This window comes from Lagenorhynchus albirostris, chromosome 19, assembly GCF_949774975.1.
Source record: "Lagenorhynchus albirostris chromosome 19, mLagAlb1.1, whole genome shotgun sequence".
Lineage (NCBI taxonomy): Eukaryota > Metazoa > Chordata > Mammalia > Artiodactyla > Delphinidae > Lagenorhynchus > Lagenorhynchus albirostris.
The window spans coordinates 55,454,091-55,481,642 of NC_083113.1; the positions used below are offsets into that span (position 1 = coordinate 55,454,091).

The window sequence follows — 27,552 nt, forward strand, 5'->3', positions numbered from 1 at the left end:
AACCCACACCCCCTACATTGGAAGGCGAAGTCTTAACCACTGGACAGCCAGGGAAGTCCCTGGATTCTTTAATATCGTATTGCTGCCAAGAAATCTAAATGTCCTACCTGCAAGGGAATTAAAAGACAGAAAATTATCACTCCGCAGCAATTCATACTGATTCAGACTTGGAGGGACAAAAACAAAATTGACAATTGCTGCTGGAGGAGGCTTGAACAGTCTTTATTTCATTTTCCTTAGCTTGGCATCAGTCCAATGTTTTATTCCCTTTTTAAAAAATTTTGGCCCTTAATGCAATAGATATCGACCACATAAATGATCTGTACATTGAATTAGACTAATAACCTAAATGTAAGCAAATTTGAAGGAATGGTCTTGACAGGGAGACAGCAGGCCCTGAGTTAGTTCTTCGAGGTAACGGTGATCATATGCCTCTACCTACCAGATAATCAAGAAATATTTGCCTGACTCTCCCTAATGTGAGGCTGGCATCTGCCCTGAGAATCCAGCACAGGGAGTTTACTATGAAGGAGAAGCAGGGGTAAGGTTTATTCTCTCTTTCTCTTTCTTCTCAATTTTAACTCAGCCTTAAAATAGCCACACTCTTGTCCTCCAGCCCTGCTTTTTCTTTTCGTCCTGATTCCATGGTTGGTCTTAACTCCATCGACTTAGGTGCCCAAGGTAGAAAGTGTCCCCTTGCTCTTCGCATCAAATACACACACTGGCTATGGAGCTGAGAAGTCATTCTGCCTGTGTACAGATCCTGGCTCTGTTACTTGCTTCTGGAATAACCTGGAGAAGTCATATAAAGTTTCTGAGCCTGAGTTTTCTCATCTGTAAAATGGGTGTGTGTGGTGCTGGTGGTGATATCCTTGTCCCAGGGTGCAGTGAGGGTCAAACAGGATAATGTTTAGATGGTTCACACAGCTTCACCTATCTTCAGTGATCAGTAAATGGTATCTCTTTTCATAACTATCATTACCCTAATTGATAACTAGGTCTTTTTGATTACATTTCCTAAAATTTTCTTTCATTTCCCTCCTATTCTTCCTTCTGAACCATCTCATCTCACCTGGATGGATACAATATTGGTGTCTGATTCATCTGTTAAGTCCCCAGTGCTGAGCACGGGGCCTGGCACCTCGTAGGACCTCAGTAAGTCCCTGTTCCATTGGATTGAATATTCTAGCCTTAGCTCACCAGTTACGGTGTGTTATTCCTGGGTTTTTCTGGGACATGGGCAGAAGAAAAGCTGTCGGACGTGTATAATAGCCAAACATGGTATTCCTGATTTGGAAGAATTTATAACAGACCCAAAATATACTTTGGAAATTCAAATCATACATCACTTCTCCTATAAATTTTAGTGGTCATTTCTGTTTAGTTTGTTTTAAAGATCTGATGCATTTAAAGTTTAAATGTGGGAAAGTTATGCCTTCTCTCTTTGTTTTATTTCCCAGCACTATGACCAATGAGGCAAAGAATCCAAACTCATTAAGTTTCACACATAAAGAATTGAAATGTATACAGTACTTACAGACACTGCAGGCTGAATGATGAAGCTCTCTTTTTAGGCCTTGAACATGTTGACACACTCAATATTTTTCATCCACAGAATGCGGTATGAGCATTGTCTCACACCACGTAACATTAATATTATTTTTATGACTGCACAACGCAGTGACACGTTGCTGAGCTGCTGAGAAATTTGAAGAATAAAAAAGATTTAAGACACTGAAAGAACCTTGAGTCATTGAGTTTGGAGATGTAGGGGGGAAGGTTGAAGTGTGTCTAGGAGCTGGTTACACAGATTCTATCAGATGAACTGGAGCCAACATATGTATTTCTTAGACGGCCTGGACCCTAGGGTCTAGTGCCGGTGGGTGTGGCTCAGCTCAGCACGGTCGGAATGTAGTGGGCTGGGGCTTGCGCTAGCACAGCAAGAGAACCAGGCCAGACATCTACGAGCTTGGAGGTAACCAGTGAACTTGTAGAAGGTCATACAACCACCAGGGGAAGGAGATTGGCTACTGTGATGGTCATACTCTTGCTTCCCCCCTCCTGTCCCTGTGGGAAGCATCACTAATCAATCATGGCACTCTTGCCTTTTGAGTCCAGATGCAACCTCAGTGTCCTGCTCCTGGCGCAGAGTTGTCATAAAAAAAATCTGATTTTCCATGTAAATAGAAATCTACCTAACATTCCTAAAACTATTTTAAAAATTAAGTATAAAACAAAGGCAGAAAGAAATCGAAGATTTGTAAATGAGGCTGCATGTTTTTAATGCAGTGACTCTTTTCTTCTCACCATAGCAGATTGTTTAAAGGTAAAAAGATGAGATTTGTTTAATCAGCTCATTTAGTTGATAAACATTTATTGAGGACCTACTAGAAGCCAGTTATATACATGCGAAGTGAGTAGCTGCCCACTTGTCTGGGCAGTTCTCAGCGCTGAACCTTGGGATGGGGAAGCCCAAACCATCTTGCCCCAGATTTGAGGGAATTGGGTGTCCTGGATTTAGGGAAGAAACTGGGATCCCCAGAGACCTTCTGCCCAGTCTCCAGGTACAAGAGTTTCTCCAAGTATACCTTTCCCAGGAAGCGCCCTTGGGCCCCATACCCCTCGATTTTCCAGTTTTGAAATCGGAATGCTACTGATACAGACCGTGCAGTGTTCTCATGAAGATTCTGATGAGGGGTGCCTAGCTCAGTGAAGATGCTCCAGAAATGGCAGCAGATGTTGTCACTATGGTGATATTGCTATTGTTGTCATTATCCTTCCTCTGGGTGCACACCCTTGACATGTCAGACGTGGATACCCAGCTCTCTGAGCTTAGAAGCCACGTTAATACACTTGAGTTTGCATCCAAAGTCTACAGTCTGATTATTGACACATTTGACTGCCCAGCTCCAAGCAGAGAGGACCCACCAGGCCCTCACTGAAGTGTTCTCTTGGAAGCCTGTGCCTCAAACACCCTGGTGAGAAATAGCAGCTGGGACTCCAGACCGGGTACCAAATCCCACAGTCTAGATGAGGTTGACCGTTTCGGCTGCTCTGAGGTCAGACCAAGGCTCAAATCTTGACCTCACTCACTACTTACCAAGCTCAGAACTGGGAGTTACTTCAGCTCTTACACCCTCAGTGTTCTCATCTGAAGGTTGGAAATTGCACTTAGTGATTCCTAGTGAGTCTTGACATATAAGTTCCCTCTCTTCCCAAACCATGACCAAGTCATACCAGGCAGATCAGAATGTGATGTAACATCTCCCCAGGAAACGATGTACAAGAAACCATAATTTCACATACAATTTCTGAGGTTAGGAGATGTCCCAAATTCATCCCTGGGGTGTCCATGAACTCCAGTTTTAAAACCCCAATCCAAAAAAAAAAACAAAACCCCAATCCATGAAGAGTAATTTTTTTGTTGTTTTGGCGGTACGCAGGCCTCTCACTGTTGTGGCCTCTCCTGTTGCGGAGCACAGGCTCCGGACGTGCAGGCTCAGCGGCCATGGCTCACAGGCCCAGCCACTCCGCGGCACGTGGGATCTTCCCGGACCGGGGCACGAACCCGCGTCCCCTGCATCGGCAGGCGGACTCTCAACCACTGCGCCACCAGGGAAGCCCCAAGAGTGATTTTTAAAGAGATCAATTTGTATGCCTACATCAAAAAAGACGAAGGCAAATAATATGACCTAGAAATTCCACTCCTAAGTATATACACAAGAGAAATGAAAACATACATCCACATGAAAATGCGTACATGAGTTCTCATAGCAACATTATCCATAATAGCCAAAAATGTAGAAGCGACCCAATGTCCATCTGTTGATGAATGGATAAGTAAAATGGGGTAGATCCATACAATGGAGCATTATGTGGCCATAAAAAGGACTGAAATACTGTGAGACAATAAACGTCTGTTGCTTTAAGCCACCCAGTTTGTGGTGCTGTGTTACAGCAGCCCCGGGAAACTAATATAAGGGACTGCTAATATGTATGGGTATGTTCCATCCAAACATTAGACCTCGTGGTGCTTTCACAGGCACAGAATACCACGTGGATAATGGATGCTTTGGGGTAGGAAAGAGTTAAACAGCTCTGATCCTCCTGTGCTTACTGGCCAGATCCTCCTCATGACTTATGGATGACCGCATTAAAGGAAGCAAAGCTGGGAAAAGACGAAGTTTCCCAGCACAGCCTTTAAAGGACCCCCATGTCACACCTCAAGGCCAATTAACATTTAGTCGAATTCTTGGTTCGCACCCCAACCAGCTGTCGGGCCGGCTCTCTGGAGAAGTCTGCATGTTTGCTGAGATATAAACGTGCAGGGCTGCACACTGACATTTAGAGGGCCACCTCGAGGCCTGTGTCCTTTACTTAATGTGCTTTTTCTATTGTAATGGGAGGGCCGCACAGATGCCCCTGTTAGAATTGCTAATGGCTGTCACTTCTCGGTTCAAGGAAATGGTTGTCTGCTTTCAAGCAAATCCCGGGTCTTGGGACTCATGGCTTTGCACTGGAGCCTAGGACATGAGGAGGAGAGAAGAGCAAGAGGCCACATCCAGAACCACACGCCTTGTGATCCATTCTCCCACCCCCACAAATCACATAGAAATGTCCAAATCACCTTGACCTTACATTTCAGTTCACGTAGTAAAGCTTACTCTTGGGCTTCCTTGGTGGCGCAGTGGTTGAGAATCCGCCTGCTGATGCAGGGGACGCGGGTTCGTGCCCCGGTCCGGGAGGGTCCCGCATGCCGCGGGGCGGTTGGGCCCGTGAGCCATGGCCGCTGACCCTGCGCGTCCGGAGCCTGTGCTCTGCAACGGGAGAGGCCACAGCAGTGAGAGGCCCGCGTACTGGAAAAAAAAACAACAAAAAAAAAGTACTCTTTTTCCAACCACTAAATAATGTTTATTGCAAAAAAATTAGAAAGTTAGAAAAGAATACAAAGAATAAAATAAAAATTGCATGACCACACCAGTCAGAGATGATTGCTGTTAATATCTTGCTATACATAATTCTCCTGCCCTATTTAAAAATTGCGTATAGATAGGCCCATTTCTTACAAAAATGGGATCTCCATGTTCATACAGTTTTATTACCTGCTTTTTCCTCTCAACAATGCAATAGAAACATTTTCCATGCCATTAAATATTCTCCGACTAAGCATTTATTTTTAATGTGGGTGCCTCTGGCTTGAACAGCAGCAGTTTTCAATACTGCAGAGAGCTATGCTGGGTGGATTTGAGTAGGTTTTTTTCTCACAGTATTATGATGATGTTTAAATGGTGTATCTGTGAAAATATCCCTGGCCACCCATTCCTGGATAGGGAAGAATGTCCAGCCATTCTTGATTTGCTCAGACCCTGTAAAATACCCATTCCTCATAGCCACCGGGCCTTTTTCTGGATGGTAAGATATGCTGGGACTGAGGGTTCCAGGGTGCAGACCAGCAGTGAGTGTCTGGCTGATTGAGAGCTTGTCAAGGGGACATGGTTACAGGGGCACACCCCATCTTTCAGGGCGGCTGAAATGTAAATAACCATTGTAGGTTCCAGGCTGAAATATATTACAGGGAAGATGTGAGAGACATGCAAATGTTGTAGGTTTCAAAAGCAGATAACCTACAGCAGGAAGTAGGGGCTGCCTTCAGGATGTGAGGGACCCTTGAGCCAAGCCCTCAAGGGCAGGTACGGTTTGGAGAGACAGAGGGCAGTAGACGTTTGGGTAGGCACTGGTCTGCTAGTGTTTAATGAACATCTACTGTACACCTGATAATAGGCAGGTGTCACGGATATGACAATGAAGAGACATCAGTGATCCCTGGCTCCTGACAGCTTACAGCTTTGTAAACATATGGCACAATTCAGAGTGATAAGCGGTCCAGTAAGAGAGCATCCTGGTGCAATCATAGTAATAATAAATGCTCAACAGATGTTCACTACTGGGTGTTGTGCATTTATCATTTCATTTAGGCCTCCCAGCAACACTGTGGGGTAGATTCTACTATGTCCCCTCTTTTACAAATGATAAAAGTGAGACTTCGTGAGAGTAACTCGTCCACGGTCAACACGTGCAGCTAGTTGGTGGTGTTTCCTTCATGATGCGCTAATCATTTTGCAGGCATCCTCTTCCTTAATCCTCAGGACAACCTTTCAAGGTAGATGATGATATACCCATTTTCAGAGGCAGTATTGGAAGCACCAAGAAAGTTAAGTGATTTGTCCAGGTCCACACAGGTAGCAAGGGGTGGGACAGGGCTGCATCTAATGCTGTCTGATTCTGAGGGCCACACCATCTCCACACCTCGTTATTATGACCTCAGCAAGAGGTGGGTCCTGGCTGGTCCAGGGGACTGTTACTCACCAAGATTCAGAGTTTCCTAAGGCTGAAGTCACGCTCGATCATTCTTTCCAATTTTAAGTATTTATTAGGCATCTTTGATGTCCAAGAACTATACTGATGGGCACAGAGTCACAGCCGTTGAGAAGCTTACAGTCTAGCAGGGAGCTAAATGTGCAATAGTGATAAGGTGGATATTTATTAAACGTAAGCACGAATAAGGCACAGTGTGAGTACAGAAAAGTAGACTCCAAAGTAGACGTGGCAGAATCCGGACAGGCTTCACAGAGGAGTAACGTGGGAGCTGAGACTTAACCGATGAGTAGGTGCCTGCCTGGGGGACACGTGGAGGGAAGCCGTCCTAGGCAATGGGAACAGTGTTTGCGGAGGCATAGAGGTGAAGAGAACCTGGCAGGATTAAGAAACCATGACCAGCGATTAAGTATTGCTGGGCTAACGAATGAGGGGAGGCGTGGTAGGAAATGCGATTAGAGGGGGACAGATCTCCAAGGGCCTTCAAGTGCCAATCCACAGAGCTGAGACAGGGTCCTGGTAGCAATAAGGAGCCGTGGAAAGATTTAGAGCACAGCAGCAGGGATGAGGGTTGAGTGTTAGAAAGATAATTGTCATGAAAATGCACTTGAGGTGGTGAGATGGCACTCAGGAAGACCACAGAGGATTATTTTTTTGTGCCTTGAACTAAAGGAGAAGTAATGGGAATGGAAAGAAGAGGATGGATATAAACAATTTAAGGGGGTGGAATTGATCAACCTGGTAATTGATTAAATTGGGTCTGGGGAGGTTCCTAAGTCTGAGATCAGTGCACCACCCAGTTTTCATATCTGTCCATTTCATTACTTGCCCGTTTCTTTCACGCTCTCTTATTAAAAGTTCTGTGGGGTCGGAGTTGACTGTAATAAGAAGTCTGAGAACTGCCAAATAGCAACACTTAGCATCCCTGTTAGGTGACAGATCTCTGTTTGTGGGAGTCAGTGTTTATAAAAGAAAGAAAAGCGCATTCCGCGTAGAAGGGGTCATTTACTCTGTTTATTTTTTAAATACTTTTATGTTGTTGAAATCCCAGCCTTTGATGTTTAGGTCTATAATGAAATTTGGGCAGATTGGATTTCAGCTGGCATTTAATGAAATATGTTTTTTATTTTTTGTAAGTTAATGAAAACCTTTTTCTCTTTTATAAAAATCACAACTATATTCATTCGTGTACGCAACAAATGAATATGGGACATTTGGAAGGCAGGTATGGTCTCTGCCCTCATAAAGCTTATAGTCGAGTCATCTATCCAAAACTACATCTTCAGCATTTGCTCCTATTTTAAATAGGTGCTCACTGCCTTGAATATCAATAGAGCAGAATAGCAAGAATGTCAGAAGTCAGTCCTCAAGAATTACTTTCATTGTTTTTAAAATATTTCATACTTAACTATCCATCCCACGTGCCTCTACCTCAGGATCTTTGCACTTGCTAACTCATCTGCCTGGATTGCTCTCTCCCAGGGTATCTTTGTGGCTCCTCCTTGGTCTCTTCATAGATGATCAGATGTGACCTTCTTTGAGCCTCCACCCTCACTCCAGAACTCTCTATCCCCCTTCTTAATTTTTTCCTATAGCATCTATCTCTGTTGGTTTTCTTACAGTCTGTCTCCTCACCTAGAAGATAAGCTCCATGGCGGGGTGGGGGTGCCTTTGTGACTTTTGTCTGCAGCTCTATCCCCACCAACTAAACAAACACATGGCTCTCAGTTGGCCCTCAGAGAACATTTGAGGAATAAATGAATGAACCCTCTCTGTGTCTCAGGTTCTCACTTGCAGCCTGGGGGCAGGGGGAGGGCTTGCAGCCTGAGGGCAGGGGGAGATGTGAGTGAAAGGAGAGCGTCAGAGTCTCAGGATTCTTGGCTTGGGCGGTGCGGGGAGGGGGGGGGACCACGGCCAGCGTCATGAGCAGGTCAGGCTGCTTGAGCAGGACAGCACTCAGCCAATGTCTCTCTGTCTTTATACCGATGTTTGCTGGTTTTTACACAGCTCCTGGCTTAATATGTTTTTCTCCATTGGGCCCAAAATACAATTTAAAAGGGAAAAAAAATATTCTGAGGGTATAGATCTAATGTCATAAGCATCACTTTGGAGAGGTTTTGTGTTTATTTTGTGGTTTTTCTTTTTTAACACTGTAACTTTTAAAATGTAAGGTATTTCCTCGTAACCCAAACCATATATTTTTCTAGTAGGAAAAAATAGTAAATATAGATAACCCAAAACAGGGAGGAAAAAAGAATATGTATCTGTAATTCCATCATACTGACCTAACCATTGTAAACATTGTGTGTGTGTGTGTGTGTGTGTGTGTGTGTATGGATGGATAGATAGATAGATATAGAGATGGACTTCTAAACATATATATATAATCTCCCCCTGGCCAATGGTTACAGCTGCTGGTGCACCATATGCTGGGCCAGTCCAGGTGGCCTTCCCTCCCTCAGTGTCATGATGCTGCTAAACCAGGACATCTTTCCACCTTCCTGCACCCTATAACTCCTTCCCAAATTGCTCCAAAGTTTGTATTCTGCTATCTCAGGAAATAGCAGTCAAAGGGAGACACAGTGACCCACACTCAGACAAGGGCAGTGGGAATAACGAAGATGGGATTATGTGAGATTCCTTTTTAAGAGAGAGTCAGAGGGGATGAGAGAGGGTACCAGGGCCTTCTAGTCTGGTGGCCTGAGTGGAGAAGGACACCACAAACCAGAACAGGGAAGAAGTGTGCTTGGCTCGGAAGATCCTGAGTTTGCTTTGGGACCTGCTGTATTTGCAGTGCTTGTGAAACGTTCAGGTGGAAATGTCAAGCAAGCAGTTAGAAGTGTGTATCTGGGAATTAGGAGAGATTTGGACATAAAAGAGACAGGTGGTAATTGAAGCTGTTAGCATCAGTAAGGTGGGGAGAAATGAAGCTGTGGGAATACCGGGGTCTCCAAGAAGGCAGACTTTTAGAGACTTGGTGGAGAGTGTTCAAAGAGCCGCCCATACCTGGCGACTGACCCGAAAAAAGCTCCGATCCTTCCAAGCCCAACCCATCCAGGGCTGGTGTGAACAGATGGGAAATGGGTTCCCGTATGGAATCCATGGGCTACCACTAAGAGAAGCTATGAGGTGATGAGGGGACCCCAGAGTGTAGCAGTTAGGAGTGTAGGCTGTGGACCCAGGAACTTGCATTCCAGTCCCAGCTCCATCATGTAAGAGCTGTGTGTCCTTGGGCAACAGAATCCTCACCGATACAGTGGGAGCTACAGTCCTACCCTCCTAAGGGCGGGGTGGGTCATGAGGATCGGCAGAGGCAAGGCACACGAAGGGTTAAGCACCGTTTCCAGCACATAGCAAGTGCTCGATGAGGGACGTAGCCATGATTATTAATAATGACTGACGGTCTGAATGGGACCCAGCTGGACTGGTAAGGAATGAGTACTTGTGGCCTGGAGCAGAGAGAGCCGTCCATAGGTTGGGGTTAGAGCCAGGAGGGAGCACGAGGCACAGAGGTATGGTCTCATCCCAGGGCTGAGGTCTGACCCCCATCGGGACCTGAGCTGAGGCTCTGGGATTCCCTCTGAGACATCTCTATAGGCAACAGAGCTCAATTCCCCTCTACTTTGAAAAGGGCACTGGAGAGGAGCTGGAGGGAACGCAGAACACTCTATTTATTGTTATTTTTAAAGAATAAAATGGAAAGGAGCCCTCCAAGGGCATGTTCGCGGGTTTTATTATTTGTGAGGAAAAACACACTTGTCTTTATCAACATTCTGTCTGTCTACGAGACTGGGCCGGCAAAGGGCAAGACCAAATGTTAAGTCATAATATTTGACTCCTTGTTCCTTGCTCAGCTAACATGCAAGGGTGTTAATAGGCTCAGCTCTTGTCAGCCGAGCCAAGACAATTTCAAGACCGAAATGAATGATGCAGCCAAGATCACAAAAGGGCCGCCTTGTGCGAATGGGGCAGGAGATCCCGATACACTGGGTGGTCTTGTCCAGATAATGTGGGAGGAAGGTGAGCAAGAGGACTCACTGTTCCAGGCATGAAAATGACCAGAGAGCCTTCCAGAATAATCCACGGCCGGGTTATCCTTGTTGCCCTTTCTCCCTAGTAATATGAATTCGCTTTTGGAACAACAGCAGTGGCATAAGTGGAATCCGTCTTGTATGATTTTTCCTAGGATGATTTAGAATTAGTTCAGTCTGTCTTCAAAGAGTGACAGCGTACAAGGGCTATCCTGAATTGCTTTCCTGTCCTTGGGTGGGGTGGGTGGGTGTCAGTGGCCGATTCATTACTCTCAGTGGGGTCCTTTGTTTCTAAAGCTACCTGGGATTATTACAGCAATAGAACTCTAAAGCAAAGTAAGCTTTGCATAAAAACGCATTTGGCTTCAGAGAAAACATACAATACTGATGAAAAGTAACCCTGGATGGCAGATTCCCGTAAGAGGTCACATCTGCATGGGAGCAGCTCTAGGAAACGGGCATGGATCTTGACAAAGGCCACTTAGACTGTGCTTGTCTAAGGGGAGGAGGTAACGCTGATTAAGCGCCCGAAATTAACGGGCAAAAGGCCATTAACATGCAGAGATCCGAGAGCAGGCAAAGGTGGTAAAGCCGCAATTGCTCCAAGTCATAGGCATTTAGAACCTGATTTTAGAAACATCCTCCAGCCCTCGGCGGGCTCACGTGCTTTTGTCACTGGGAGTCAGTAATTGAATTTTCTGGACGTTTTGACCAATATGTATCTTTGTGAAGCCGATTACACAGCAGAACGCAATTTTTAGTCTGACCTTAAAAGCATTACCTTCTGCTGTGTGATTAGAAAACATGCAGAGAGTGCCGCCCTTCTCCCTGCACTTGATCCGGGGGAGAGGGAAGGGGAAAAAAACCCTTGCTATTCCATGTCACCTAGTAAGATTCATTTAGATTCTATGCAGATAATTTAATAACAGATTTTGTAAAACCTTAACATAAGGAGCTGCCGTAAAACGTATTATCTTTTATTACCCATACAGAGAATGACATTTTAGAAGGTAATAAATCGAAACCCAAGAAAAGCTATTTGCTTTCGGAGGCTGCTTGGCGGATGACAGGGATACCAGTTTCCCGATTTTATACTGTGGCACCTATGGCTCCCCAGGGTCACCTGAGGCAGCCCCCAGATGGGTTTGCTGAGGCCTGTCTGAGAAACATTCCCTGGCCCTCTCTTCTTTTTTGAAAGGTCGTTCCCATCCAGACCTCACTGCTGAGCACTGGGTTGTCCCACCTTTACCGGTCCCCTTTCCGTCTTACACAATCGGGATTTGTGACAGGCCAAGAGCTGAGCCTGGGCTTGGGACCTGCCCTGGGGCATCTGCCATGAGGTGGGGGAGAGCTCACCCCACCAGCATCAGAGAAGGCCAAGCCTCCCTTGGCATGGTTGCCTCTCTAACGGGGAAGGACTTTCCCTGCTCGCTCCTGGAAAGCTAGAGCCTTATCACCGTGCCCTACCCTGCACAACCCAGCCTTCTGGAGACCAGCTCAGCCTGTCCAACCTTGCCCAGGCCCTGCAGACCCACAACTGCTGCAACCCAGAAGAGCATCCCTGAGGCCAAGTTTTCTGTGTACTGATCCACATCACCATCTTTTGATTTATTCATTCGTCAGATATTAACAGAGAGTACCAGACACTTGGATGGCTGTGTGATTTTTCCCCAGGGGGTTTAGAATTCAATTTATTTTCAAAGAGTGTAACCCAGTGGCCACATAAAGGCAGTATTTTGGGGCCTCCATGTCTCAGAGGGCCAGGTGTCGGGGATATGGCAGGAGTAAGTTAGAGACAGGGTCCTTGCTTCCATCGACGGCTATAATGAATACTTGGAAAGTGACTGGCATATTGAAAACCATATATTTTGAAGAGAAAACTCTCCAATAAACTGATCTGGTATTTACCACTTTGTAGATGGGAAAAAATTCATCTCCTCTTCCTAGTGGATAGAGTTGTAGGAAAGGTCTCGTTGACGTTATGCTTCAAAGGATTGAAATGGAAATATTTTCCAGAGGAAAGATAGCGGATGCTATTCTGGGAAGGTGGGCAGTCCTGGGAAGGGGGCAGCTGGGAGTGAAATGAAGGTGGCAGCTGGTAACAGTGAGCACCACATGGGGCAGGGAGGCTGGCGAGCATCTTGGCTCTGCAGGATGCTTGATGAGCGCTCTCCAGAGAAGCTGTATCCGTTCCCCACGGCTGCCATAGCAAGACCACAAAATCTGTGGCTTAAACAGTTCTGGAAGTCAGAAGTCCAAAATGAGTTTCACTGGGGTAAAAGTCAAGGTGTCAGTGGGGCTGATTCCTTCTGGAAGCTCTAGGGAAACATTTGTCCCCTTGCCTTTCCCACCTAGAGACCACCTGCATTCCTTAGCTCATCGTCCCTTCCCCCATCTCTCCATCTTTAAGGCCAGCAGTGTACCATCTTCTTCATCTTCCAGCCTCTCTCTCTCTCTCTCTTTCTCTCTGTCTCCTTCCATTGTTGCATCTCCTTCTCTGGCTCTCCCACCTCCCTCTTATAAGGACCCTTGTAATTACTTTGGATCCACCCGGATAATCCAGGATAATCTTCTCCTCTCAATATTCTTTACTCAATCACATCTTCAAAGTCCTTTTAGCCACTAAGGTACCATATTCCCTGGTTCCAGGGATTAGGACATGGACATCTTTGGGGGCCCGTATTCTGTCTACCACAGAAGGTATGAAAGCCTCTGGGACCAAAAGCTTGATGGCATTTAGAGCTCACTTCCACTGTGCTCTGTGCTTGACTCCTGAACCTGACACTGGGCATCTAACAGCTTAATCACAGAGACAGACATGTGAAGGGAACATTGCTGTGTCATTAAGTCAACCAAGAAGAAAGCATTCATCATAACATACACACAGGACTAATGCAGAGGAGGAAGGGGTAATTCTGGGAAAAGCAGAAAAGCTTTAGGAGGGAAACACATCTAAGTAAGGTTTATAAGGACGAGTAATTCTCCGAGGGGGTGGAGGGAATCATGGGTAGGGAGGGCCTCCCAGGCAGAGGGCACAGCATGAGCTAAGGTGTCAAGGAGTGAAGAACCCGAGATGCTGGGATTGCAGGTAGCCCGGTGTTACAGGAGTGCAACACTGTGAGCAAGGAGCTCTGGGAGATCAGGCCAGGATGGGGGTGTCTTCTGTGCTTTAGGAGCTTGAACCTTATCCTGTAGCTACCGAAGGGCTGCTGAAGCATTTTGAGGAGGGTCCTGTGGTCAAGTGGCAGTTTAGACAGCTCACTGTATCTGGCTTTGGGTGGAGAGGGGTCTGGAAGAGAGCAGAGGGAACCAGTCTGGAAGCTGTTGTAGTAACTCAGGTGAGAAAAGATGAAGACTCGAAGTCATGTGACAACAGGGGTGACAGAGAAAAGAGGATGGACTCAGGAGAGGTTGGGGAGGCGACGTCAGTAACAGTTGATGATGGGCTCTTTGAAGTGAAAGCGGAAAGAGCTGAGGACACCTCCCAGGCGTTCAGCTTGAGGTGATGCCTCCAAGAGGAGGGCCGTGTTGCAGGGACGATAACAAGTTTTGTCATTGGTCCATGAAAATTGAGGGAGAACATCCAAAGGAGACATCCAGAAGATGAAGCAGGCTCGAGGGGCAACCATAGTGTTATTTAATGCCTTACTGGGAGTACATTTTTTCTAGAAAGGGAAAAAAAAGGAAAATTCCACGGAGAGAGAAACTTTGGTAAACTATGTTTCTGTTTTTCATTTAAATTGCATCATAAACAGGTGAGTTTTAAGTTAAAATAAGGGTGACCTGCAGTTCATCAAGTGTTCATTCAAAACGATGCTAATCAAAGTGTGGTCCTCAGATCAGCAGCAGCAGCATCTCCTAGAAACTTTCTGAAAATGCACATCCTCAGGCCCTACTCTGGACCTCATGAGTCATTAGCCCTCTAAGTGGGCTGAAAATCTGTGTTTTAATGCACCCACCAGGGAATTCTGACACAAGCAAGTTCCAGAAGCACTGACTGAGACAGTCTGTCTTAAGCACCTACTATGTACTGGGCATAATGTTGCCATGGCAATTCAAGGCCAAAAGTTTAGAAGAAACAGGCTAACACAGTAAACAGTGACTGTGAAAATATATAAAAACGATAGAGAAAGAGCACTTTAATTTTATTTTATTTTCCTTCGTGTTTTAGACGTCTGTACTTCCTTGTCTCAATCAAACAGATTAAACCAAGCAGTTCTTTAGCATCTTCAGATCTGCCCCAAGTCAACCATATGCTTCTTGGGATTCCCTAACTCTGTTCCCTCAGGCTGGGAGCTCCTTGAAGGTGGGATGGACTAGATGATGTCTGAGATACTTTCAAGAAACAATGGGTTGTGTCTCTTAGCATCACAGACCTTGATTCCAGCCACACTAGTGGCCCCGTGTTAGCTGGACCTCCATGCTGGTGCTCAGGCTCCTCTTCCCTCTCTGAATTCTCTGCCTTCACACCTCCTTCAAAGCTCAGCTCCAGTCTGCATTGTCCTGAAGCCACTTAAAAACCACAGTAGCCCTCCCAGATGCACCGTTCACATCTGAAGCTATTGCATACATGTTCAGCACACACCACCTGGTGCCTTGTGGAGCCACTTATACATGTTTTACCTTCAGCCAAGCCATGAGTTCCTTGCAAGTAGGGAATATATTTTATACTTCTTCTTGTTCCCAAGGTGTCCTGACCAGAATCAGAATCAGTCTTCAGTTCTTATTAAACCATTGAATTTAATAGTGTTTTAGGATTAATAGCTTCTCATCTTCTTCCACAGAAATTCACTTCCACATCAAGACCCCATTTCTAATCCTATAGTAGGAGATTCTCCTCTGCAGGAACATCTCCTTCCTCCCCCGACCAAGGTCTGAGCTAAGTGGCCTTTCTTTTGCAATAACCACAGCACTCTTCTTACTCCCGTCTCATTTTGCTGAAATTACCTGGGAATTATCTAGCACCAGGTTTGTCTCCCTTTACTTGTTATTGCTCTCTAGCACAATGCCTAATGCGTCGTAAGTGCTCAGTAAATATTAAATAAAATTCATATCGCCTTCCTGAGCACCCCATGTCCTGACCCCCTTCTCATAGACCTTAATTGGTACACTTCGAATAACACTTATCTCATCATACCTTACATACTTGCTTTCTGTGCATTTATCTAAAAATGGACTGAAAGCAGCATCTGTATCATTCATCACATCCTCGCAGAGTTACTTGAACCTAGTAGACACTATATAAATGTTTCAGTGGAATCAACCTGAATGTCAAATATTTACCACCTTGGGTCTGAAGGGTGTGATTTTTCCAGGTATGCTATGAATGCCTTTGGCATTTTATTTGCCGTGACTCATCAGTAACATCAGAAGAAGTACACTTCACATAGAAATGTTTTATTTGATTTTGGTATCCCTCAACCTGAAATCTATCACTTAGGTTGTTCCAACTGCATATGTCAAAGAGGCTGTGTTTATTTCCCCTGCTGCTTCCCCATCCTGCTGACTTTGTCAGCAACCAGTAAATCTGGGGAAATGAGCTATGCCTTCTCCTTATCCACCACACCCCAGCCGAAATGAAAACACAGCAGATGACAGCCAAGTACATGAACGTTCACATTAGCGGTGAGCAACAAAGTAAAAGGAGGCCTAAAGCCAAACACAAGTCAAACCCGACTTGCCGTGTCGCATAGGAAGGTGGAGGAATGTCACTCGCTGTCTGCAGTGGGAAAAGGGCACCTTTTACAAGGGAATGTACACGGTTCCTGCTGGATTTATGGACTACCTTTCCCCAGTGTTATGTGGCCAGAGTGGATAAGTCAAACTCCAGACAGACAACAACTTGTTCTGCTCCAGATAATGTTTTCACCAATCTGCTTGCAGTATTTATAAACCAGGTGTCAGGTGCAGAAGAATGTGGTCCCTGTTCAGGTGCCATATCACAAGGAGTCTCAGCCTATCCGAGCAAAGCTGATGAGTAAATAAATAAACAAATTGCATTACATCTTTCCCATAAATCTCATATTAATATTTCTCACTAACAATACCTTCAGTGTTAGACCACAAAAGGATTTATTGAAAAAGACTCTTACAGATTTCCTTGACCCTTAAAGCACAGTTTAAAAGCTGGAGCCAACTCTTACCAGCTGATAATAACTGATTGTGTATATCACTTTCCAACTGTGTACTCTATGACATCATGTTGCTAGCTTGAAATCAGCCATGGTAAGAGTATTTAAACCACCAAAATTGACAAATGCTGCAAATCAGGCACATGTGCTGTTAAACATTTACAGGCACATCACTCTTTGTAATTCATTATTTTATAAAAAATGTATCTATAAGTGACTAATTAGTGCATAACAGCCTGTTTCAGGCACTGAATTAGTAGCTGGGAGATAAAACTTTAAACAAGACAAGGTCCCTGACCTCATGGAGCTCAAGTCGTCAGGGTCAACATAGCCAATAAACAAGTAATCAATAAATGAGAATATTACAGACTGTGATAGTGCTGGAGAAAAACTGTATTCATTATTTGTTGCAGCATAACAAATTACTCCAAAATGAGATATTTCCTATCTCACAGTTTGGACTGTCACAGAGTTGCAGTCTATGTGTTGGTGCAGAATTTGCAGTCTCATCAGAAGGTTTGACTGGGGAAGAATCCACTTCAGGGCTCTTCAGTGGTTGCTGGCAGCATTCAGTTCCTTCTGGCTGTCCCTGGAGGCCATCCTAGCTTCTTGCCACATCCTTAGAAGACTTTCCAAAGGTTCTAGTACATAATAACAGCAGCCATCTACACATGCCAAGCTCCATGCTTGGCACTTTACCTTACCTATTTTAATCCTCACTTACCCTAGAAGTATTATTATTCTCCCCATTGGACAGGTGAGGAAACTGAGGCAGGGAGAACTTAAGTAACTTGACCAAGTTCACTCAGCTACTAAGAGGTGAAGCTGATCAAATGCTGATATCCTTCCCTAAGTGTCAGCTACCCCATTATGCAATAAGGTCCCTGCCTTCATGGAGCTTCAGTGCAGTGAAGGATGGCCATCAGAAATGAGCAGGGGGGCTTCCCTGGTGGCGCAGTGGTTGAGAGTCCGCCTGCCGATGCAGGGGACACGGGTTCGTGCCCCGGTCCGGGAAGATCCCACATGCCACGGAGCGGCTCGGCCCGTGAGCCATGGCCGCTGAGCCTGCGCGTCCGGAGCCTGTGCTCCACAACGGGAGAGGCCACAACAGTGAGAGGCCCGCGTACCGCAAAAAAAAAAAAAAACAAATGAGCAGGAATTCACCTAAAGGAGGAAGTAGAGGTGGAAAGTTCAAACGTAAGAAAAAGTGGGGTACAGTAGAAGGAAATCCAGTCTGGACAAAGTGTGAAAAGAGGTATGGAGGTCAGTTCAAGATGAAGCAAGAGGAGGATGGGGTACCACATGGGTTAATGGCAGAACCTTTCTCCGTGTAACATTTATTCATTGATTCCCCCCCACAGCTACCATTATGCTTGTTATTAGTGATAAATGTTCCGTTAAATGCTCACTCGTATGGCCGTCACGGTAGCTGTGTAAAGCATCAAGGGTCCAGTGATTGATTACATGCCATATTTAGTGACATGGCTTGATTCTTTTTTTTTCAAGATGGAATGTTTGCTTTTCAAATCAGTGTGATCAGTGAACCCAGCCCGTGTCTGTGGAGATACACCCGAGGCTTTTTCTTGCAGACACACCATCTTCCTTTTGTTTCTAGGATATATATTAACTGGTAGCAAGTAGACACCCAGGAAGAGATGGCAAATACAGTAGAGATGCATAGCTGCAGAATTCAAACCAGGAGAGCAGCTTGACTCTTAGATATGTCTTACAGATCAGGTAGCTTAAAATAACATCACAGCAGTCAATTTCATTCTCCCAGTTTTTACACAGTGCTTCTCTTTGTCAAAATACAGTCCTATCTCCTTGAGCTGGAGTTCCCCAAAGGATAAGCCATTCCCTGGGAATAAATGGCTCTGGTTTGGAAATGCCACTGATATGCTCAGACCTTTGAGATATAATTTAGTTCAGGGAAACAGTAATATATCATCATTATCAATGATGAAAGTAAATCACCCAGCTTGCGTGCTGCATACTGGCTCGGTGTTGGGGTCAAAGGCATGGTCCTTGCCCTTGAAAACTTTGTCATCCACTATGGGAGATAGTAAATGGGCGTTCAAAATAAGACCAAACAGGAAACATAGCCTTCCAATTAGTCCGGGTAGGCTAGGCACTGCAATAAACTTCCCTTAAACCTGAACAACGGCTTGTCTCTTGTTCACGTCTCAGTCTAAAGCAGGTCAGCAAAGGGTCTCTGTGCCATATAGTCATTTGGAGATGCAGGCTTCTTCCTCTTTGGGAATAGAAAACACGGAGGATTACGTGGGAGTTTTAGGGGCCAGGTCAGTCCATCACTTCTGCCCACATTCCGCTGGCCAGAAGTGGTCGCAGAATTTCCTCTTACAGTCTAGCTGTATGCCCTGCAGTCAAAGAAATAGGATTGGGTGAACAAGTAACTGTCCTCACCACAGTTTCCTCTGATGGCAAGAAACCGAAATTGATTCTGGCTGACTTCAGTGCCAAAAAGAATCTCCTGAATAAACGCCGAGTGTGTTACAGAATCCAGGGGAGAGTTGAAGAGCCAGCACAGGCCCAGATCTCAGAGGCAGAGCTTCCATCTTTCTGGTTAGAGTAGTGCCTTCAGTGTAACTCAGCCAGAAAGGCTCTTTCTATTGGAGTTGATCATACCCGTCTCCCCTCTGAGCCTTGAACCAACTGAGAGAAATAAAGCCAAGAATCAGATCGTGCCAAGGAGAGTACAGCTTGGCCTTTAGAGGACAGTGAGCTTCCTGCCCCCTGCTCAGTTCACTCACCAGTGACAGAACAGCTGGATGGCTGACGGTCTCGTCCCCCAAACGGGGTGCATCCCGTATGGGCAGAGAAGAGCACCAGCGTGGTAACTGTCCTCCCAGAACATTCAAGAAGGTAAAATCCTGGACTTCCCTGGTGGCACAGTGGTTAAGAATCCGCCTGCCAATGCAGGGAACACAGGTTCGAGCCCTGGTCCGGGAAGATCCCACATGCCGCGGAGCAACTAAACCCGTGCGCCACAACTACTGAGCCTGCACTCTAGAGCCCACAAGCCACAACTACTGAGCCCACGTGCCACAACTACTGAAGCCCGCAGGCCTAGAGCCTGTGCTCCACAAGAAGAGAAGCCACTGCAATGAGAAGCACACCCACCGTAACATGGAGTAGCCCCCGCTCTCTGCAACTAGAGAAAGCTGGCGGGCAGCAACGAAGACCCAACACAGCCAAAAATAAATAAAATGAGTAAATAATTTATTTAAAAAAAACAAACAAAAAAAGAAGGTAAAACCCTTCTATTGGGCCCAGGAGCAGCATGGGAGAGGCAAGAGGGTTTGCCCTACGTTCTGTCTCCATGATGCCTGGTTTCACATTTCATATTCCCGGAATCCGATTGTCCCACCTGGGGTTAGGGAGTTAACTGTGACTCGCTCAACTATTGTGAGGGAGACAAACGTGCACGTGACCACCAGGGCCTATTCCTCTGCATCAATGTTTCTTCCCAGACGATGGGCAGCTGTGGGCTGCCTAGGACCCTTGTCCAGCAGAATAACAAAGGCAGAGTGACCTCTGAGCGGTGCAGAAATGCGCATGTGTATGTATATTTCAAGTACAAGGGATTTAGGGGCAGACTTCCTAGAAAAGGCTCAGCTGGAGTGGGAGGCAGGTCAGAGGTGAGTGGAAGGTTTTCCAGTTGTGTAAGAGCAAGGGGGCTCATACATATGCAATTTTCTCTAAGTCTTCCACATTTCAGAGGAGGTGCTTCTATCATTGGCTGCTTGGTTTTTATTACTTTTGTCATTGTGAAAGCAATTATGTTTATTATAGAAAAATCCCCAAATACTCATAGGCCAGTGGACTTCTTATCTTCGAATTGCTTTTCAAAGTGGAAATCTGGAAACAACTCAAACAAATGACCATCCAGTAGGGAATGAGTGAATAAATTATGCTGGTCTGGAAACAACTCAAACAAATGACCATCCAGTAGGGAATGATTGAATAAATTATGCTGAATCCATACAGTGGGCTGTTATACAGCTGTTGAAATGAATAGACAGATCTATAAGCAGAGGTGAAAGTGATATGGTAAGACGGATTGTACAGCGGTGTGAATGCTATCATTTGTTTAAATATATGTGTATCTAAAATGTGTGTGTGTGTGTGTGTGTGTGTGATGTGTAGGACAAAGGAGGGAGACACCAGGCTACTAACAGCATTACCTCTTGGAGATGGGGTTGGGGGTGGGTAGAGAGGAATGCTCACTTTCCACTTTAGAAATGACTGTATCGTTTCTATTTTCCTTACAATAATTGGATATTCTCTGACAATACAAACATATTCTTTGGTAGCCTTAAGTTTGGCAGAAAATTGAGACTTTGGAACATCTCATCTCAAACCTTGCAATACATCTAGTTCATAGTCTAATTGATTTTCCACTAGGTTAATCAATCGAGTTCCCATTGCAATCATAAAGTTTTATTTATATGAGGAGACAGGAGTTGGCTGGTTCATTTTTTTAAATTATTTATAAAATTTGTTAAACTACAGGAGAGTTAAGCCAACGTGTCATTCGTTTGTGCCAGCGAAAGAATTTGTATGTACCTCTGCTTAGCTCTGACTCTATTTTGTTACAGTTATATATGAACATGCCTGTCATCAACCATAAACATCTCTGAACCCCTTAAAGAAAAGGACCCTCTTCCCATCCCTATATCCCCAACACCATATTTAGACTCGATGTTCAATAACTTCCAACTAAAGGAATGCATGAACTAATGAAAGAAAAAATTGTAATAACTCTCTTTGGTCAAAAAAAATATTTCTGCAGAGGGAAAATTTTAAAAGGAAAAACAATGTATTCGTGAAATTGTTGGAATACTCTTGTGAAGAGCCTATTGTGATACTCTAGTGTGATACAATCGCTCTTACACTGTCTTGCAAATAACCAGATAATTGATCATAGCATTCGTTGCAATATTAGTCAGAATTCCCTTGTTGTTTCTCACAGAACATCTCAATTAAATGTCTTAAGGAAAGGAGAAATTTATTAGCTCATAGAACTCACAAATCTGAGGGGTAAATTCTGGCTTCAAGAATGACTATTAAAGAGCTCAAATTAGATTAAAAGAACTCCATCCCTTCCTCTCAGTTCTGTGTTGTCTTCTTTCTCAGGCTGCCTTTCTCTGTGTGGTTGCAAATGGCCACCACCAGCTCCAGATTTTGGTCCTACCACCTTCAAGTCCAATAGAAAGAGGAGTTCTTTTGCCTACAGGTTCTAAAGAAATATGTCCTGGAACTGAGTTTCAATCCCAGGTGGCCTAACTTGGGTTATGTGCCTATCACATGGCAATGGGAATGGGAGGCCCTGATTGTACAAGCCTGAGCTACATGACCATCCCTAGTCCAGGGATAGAGTCAACCCTACCTGAACTCCACGTGTACTAAGAGTGTGGAAGTGATGATACCCTCAAAGGAAGTATAGCATCAGTACCAGAGGAGGATGGGATGGATGCTTGGGGAGGCGGGGCAGCACATATCCAATAGAGTTAGCACTTGAAGCTACCCTGGGGTGTGTGTCCACAGCTACCTTCACTGCAAGTTGGAGAAAGGCAAGTGCTATGAGAAATTTACATCCTTGTTCAACAGCCATTATAGAATCATGCTCATCCCCCAGTGTGTTTCATGGGGCAAGGTCAGCTGTTCTTTAACGACAAGCCATGCCTGGGGTCATAAACTAAACATCCTGATAGGAATGATAGGAAAATCGGTAAGATCTTCTTGAAAGCAATGTTGAAATATCAATAAATACTCTTAAAATGTTCATACTCTTTAGCCTAATAATTCCACTTCCTGGAATCTATCTTTTTTTTTTTTTTGCGGTACACGGGCCTCTCACTGTTGTGGCCTCCCCCGTTGTGGAGCACAGGCTCCGGACGCGCAGGCTCAACGGCCATGGCTCACGGGCCCAGCCACTCCACAGCATGTGGGATCTTCCCGGACCGGGGCACGAACCCATGTCCCCTGCATCGGCAGGCAGACTCTCAACCACTGCGTCACCAGGGAAGCCCTAAAGTTTTTTTTTTAAGTTAAAATACATTGAGAGCTTCCTGAATAAAGATGTTCATTGCAGTGTTATTTAAAATTGTCAAAATTTTAAGAAGACTAGAAATAACCTCAAGTCCTAATAATTGAAGAAATAAATTATAAATTATGCATATGATTAATTTTATGCAACCCTTAAAATAATATCAAGGAATTATGGTGGTAAATGATATTGCATGAGGGAAATGATATTAAGTTTCCATCCCCACAGCCAACTCTAGTCTATGAATGGTGACTGTCTTGCCTTGGAGAGATTCCAAAGACACATTTATGCACAACAGGTAAGAGTGCTATGAAAGGCGCCTGCCCTAGATGGAGGGGGGCACACAGCGTCAGCCCGAGCAACATGCATGTCCCCTATCCCGAGTGATAACCCAGATCTAAATGTCATCCTCTGTTGTGCTTTTGCTTTGTAGACTCTGGAAAATCCCAAGTATGAATTGATCATTGAGGCTCAAGATATGGCTGGACTGGATGTTGGATTAACAGGCACGGCCACAGCGACAATCATGATCGATGACAAAAACGATCACTCGCCTAAATTCACCAAGAAAGAGGTAAACCCCTGTTGAATGCCAGCCTTGTGTTCATGGCCGTGATTGCTGATTAATATTAATTCAGTGTACCACAGCCCTAGCCCGCTCCCTGCTTGGGACATCAAAACCCTCCTTTGTGGAGAGAAGATGGTGTCTTGCTGGAATACTTTTTTACATTTTTATCTTTTTTTTTTTGCAAAGCTGAAAATACCAGAGCATTATGAAAACAAAAGCATTGAATCTTGTTGAAGTCCATAAGAAGACAACTTTTAATGCCAAAGTGCCATTTTCGTAGTTTTATTGGTGTTATTTAGCGCTGAATTGTGTGAGTCCTGTTGTGATTTTAGCATAACAATAATTTTTTTCAGCAAGTACAGATTGAGAGGCCGGACGGAAAAGCATCAAGAAGGTAAAGCAGATTTTCTTGGCCATAACAGGGTGGCCCAGGAGCTTATCAATAACAACCAAGTTAGCTTGTCTGGCAGAGACATTACTATTCGCAGCTCCTGTGCTTTTATGATTGTGGATCGTGCTTGCTGTTTCCCATTTGTTCCAATGGAGCAATGTTTGGGGACAGGCTGAGTATGCAAGATTTCATCCAGCTGCTGAATTTGTATCCAGGCTAGGGAGTCACTGGCAGTGTGCATCTGATGGAAATGTGCTGCGGTCATGGTTTCTTTGGGGGTCAGGACCAGAGCCAAGGACTTGACGCCCCTCTTACTGGACAGGAGCGTAGCATCAGTAATGACAGTCCCGTCGTTTGCCAGACCTTTCCTGGACATCCACCACCACCACGGGCTCTCCACCCTCGATCCATTGCCTCATCTGACCGTGTGAGGTTGGATTCGTGAGCCACATTTTCTACCCAGTGAGAGTGCTTATTTTAAGCTCAGAGAATCTAGATCTCCAGGGTTACAGGCAGAGTAAGTGGCAGAAATGGGATGTGAGCACAGCTCCCTGTTTACCATGCTCTCAGCTGCAGTGCTTTGCTTCCAAGGAAGACGTTGATATTTTCTACCCTCCCGGGCATTCAGAAAAAAGATCCGTGTCTGGATTTGCAGTTGCCCACCCCTCTCTCAAGTGTCTCAGGGCTACCCCAGGTAGCCCTTCTCAGCCCCCTGGCTCCGCAGTGAGCTTTCCACATTAGCAGCCCTACATGACTCATTCACGAGGTGGAAGTCTCCCCCTCTGCCAGTGGTGTCTTGGACACTCAGAATTCTAACCTCAAAACAACGAAGTCCACGTAGCTGACGGTCTATTCTGTTGCTCCCATGACACTGTTTCTATAGCTGCTAACACAGATTGCTTATTAGTCCCATGTTTCTCAAACTGTGTTCCAAGAAATTAGTTCCACAAGTTATTATCATTATAGGGCAGGGGGTGGGGAGAGATTTCAGGGTCAGACAGATATGGAGAACACTGAGATGAATGGTGTGAAAGATTTCTTTTACTGTAGGACTTCTGGGTACCTTTAAAATGCTTTGTGTTTCTCTAAGAGGGGTAGGTGTGGTCTGTAGGGTTTCTCAGACTTATTTGGCCTGGGAATAATTTTTCCTGGTCCATCTCACCATGGCTCATCGAGCTGGTATTCATGGGATATTCATTGGGAGATATTGGTTTATCTGCAGAATTTCCTGCAAACCTCTTTCAAAAGAATAACTCAAGGCACAGTGTAATATTCAATATAGATATAGTAATGAAAATAGAAATTGGATAACCCCAATCTAAAATAAGAAAACCTACTAACGTTACCAGATGGGTGAGATTAATTAGTTATTTCAGTGGAGCCTAAACTAAGCTCAGAATTGTGTACCTAGTTATGGACTAAATACTGTGAGTGAGAGGCTTTTGTTGTTGTTGTTATTAATACCAATGAATTCAAGGAAAAATTTTAACATAGATCTTAAAGTAAGAGACCTTAAGTAATATAATGGAAAATGTATTCGTTTGTGAATATTGGCAAAAGCACAAAACTCTCTTCAAATGGACATTGGGGGCTTCCCTGGTGGCGCAGTGGTTGAGAATCTGCCTGTCACTGCAGGGGACATGGGTTTGAGCCTTGGTCCGGGAAGATCCCACGTGCCACAGAGCAACTAAGCCTATGCACCACAACTACTGAGCCTGCGAGCCACAACTACTGAAGCCTGCATGCCTAGAGCCCATGCTCCGCAACAAGAGAAGCCACCGCAATGAGAAGCCCGCGCACCACAACAAAGAGTAGCCCCTGCTCACCGCAACTAGAGAAAGCCCGCGCGCAACAGTGAAGACCCAAAGCAGCCAAAAATAAATAAATAAATAAATTTATTTTTTAAAAAAATGGACATTGGACAGTGAGCTTGAGATTCCCTCAGGGCAGAGCTGATGTCACAACTCATATGGAGATACAAGTAACAAAACGAGAAAAATGGGTAGCTAGCAAGTACGTCAGATTCTCTCTCTTAGATGTTAGGTATCCCATAGGAGTCTTTGCCAATGTTGGATAAATCAAATTCACAATAAAATTTTCTAGCATGTTCCAGGATGGCTGATGTTCTTTGTCATTGATTCATACATTTTGGACATGTATGAACGCTAGAGGCAGTATAACAGCGATGTGAAGGGCTGGGCTCTGGACCAGAACTGGATTCATATCACACCTACCACACCACGGGATCTGAGCACGTTCACCATCTACATTCTCGTTTTGTCACCTGTTCATGGGGCTGATGCTAAAGCCCACCTCATTGGGCTCTTGTGAATGTCAAATGAGCGGAGTGGTGAAGAGCCCTAGTGCTTGTCACCTCATGTTCTCTGGCGTGTTGGCGATGGGGATATGGTGGGCGTTGAGAAGGCGGTAGTGAGGACAGTCATGACGAGGGTAGTGGGACAAAGGCAGCGGCGAGGAAGGTGGTGAGGAAGACGGCTGCGGTGAGCAAGATGATTACATGATGCTGACGATGTTTCTAAAATTCAAAAGCCAACTGACGTTCTTATCTAAAGGGCCATCTCCCCTCCATGTTGAAAGGCTGCTGTTTTCCTTGAAAGCGATCTATGAACCTGCTCAAGCACTTCAAAATACGTGATTAAGACCCTCAAGTTCCAGGGGAGAAGTAATTCTGGAGGAGAGGTGGTGGAATCTGTGAAACTCATCACTGTGGGCAAAAGCAAAGAAGGCTAAGAGGAACCTGTTAGGCGGAAAAAGAGGACTGATAAGGACTCAGCCCAAAGGTAGTGGTCTTGGGTGTGGAAGCGGTCAAACAGGATGAACTAGGAATAGAGAGGAAACATGGACCCTGTGATCTTAAAGATGAAATAATTTTCAGAGATGAAGGTCAAGGTTCAGTCATCCCAGAATGGAAATGGTGGTCATTTGGGCTTAAAGGTATCTAGGAACCTGTCCAAGAAGATGTTGCCTTATGTAAGTTTCTGCATGTATTAGGACATTTCTTAGGAAATTCATGAAAGTATATGGTTATTATCTCTTTTTAAAGTTCTATTTTACATGGTCTTCCATCTCCAGAGAGGTGCATTTTTTGATCTGTTTAAAAGAGGGGTTTCAGTTGGCCACAAATAACAGACAGGAAATAATGCTCTGTTAAATGGGTTAGAGGTATAGTTTCTCTCACATAGAAGTCCATAGGTAGACAGTCCCAGGCCAGTATGGTGAGACCATTATATTGTCAGTTTACCGTATTCCTCTTATCTTTCTTCTCTGCCTTCCCCAAAGCTGCCTCGTGGTACAATAGGGTCACCGCGGTGCCAGCCATCATGTGCATGTAACAGGTAGAAAGAAGCAGGAAATGAGAAGGGCAGAGGAGGGCCTGCCACCTAAGTAAACGTCATTTAAAGAGATTCCCCAGAAAGTCAAATGACTTACATCTCCTTAGCCTTCCTGATCTGTGAGGGTGACTGAGAAAAACTCCAGCTATCTTTAGTTGGCAGGTTGCAGCCCTTGGTAATATAGGGGTTGTTACTAAGGAAGGAGATATTTTAAAGGGCGTTTTAAACAGCACATTCTTAGTGCAAACTAAGATCATTTGTTCCCCTTGTGTTTATTCACACTGACCGTAAGCTTGCTGAGAAGCAAAGCCCACACCTCTCTTATTCTCTGTTGCATTCCCAGTTGGCACTCAATAATTCACTCTCTGCCAAATGTTTCCTGAAGGTGATTTTAACTGGAGAACAGTTTCACTGGATATGATGAACCAAGTACTTTAAATTGTTACTGACACATGAAATCAATTTTTAGTCATTGATTTTCATGAAAATTTGGGTTAGAAGCACTAGTCTCCCTATGGAGAGTCTTCCGTGAGTTTTCCTAATAGCTTTCACACGTGGCTTTAACTGTTAGTTTATGCTTACATGTTAGTTGTGACTCTTCTAGATTAGGTATTTGGAAATGATTTTAGGAAA

At 44.8% G+C, this 27,552-nt stretch overlaps 1 protein-coding gene across 1 annotated transcript in view; it reads left to right on the plus strand.

The window, feature by feature from the left end:
• CDH13 (cadherin 13) overlaps positions 1-27,552 on the plus strand; it is a 1,013,115-nt gene that overhangs the window by 844,971 nt on the left and 140,592 nt on the right. The window contains exon 8 of the mRNA XM_060130816.1: positions 23,041-23,181. Coding sequence (XP_059986799.1) covers positions 23,041-23,181 — 141 coding nt within the window. The remainder of the gene's footprint in view (positions 1-23,040; positions 23,182-27,552) is intronic.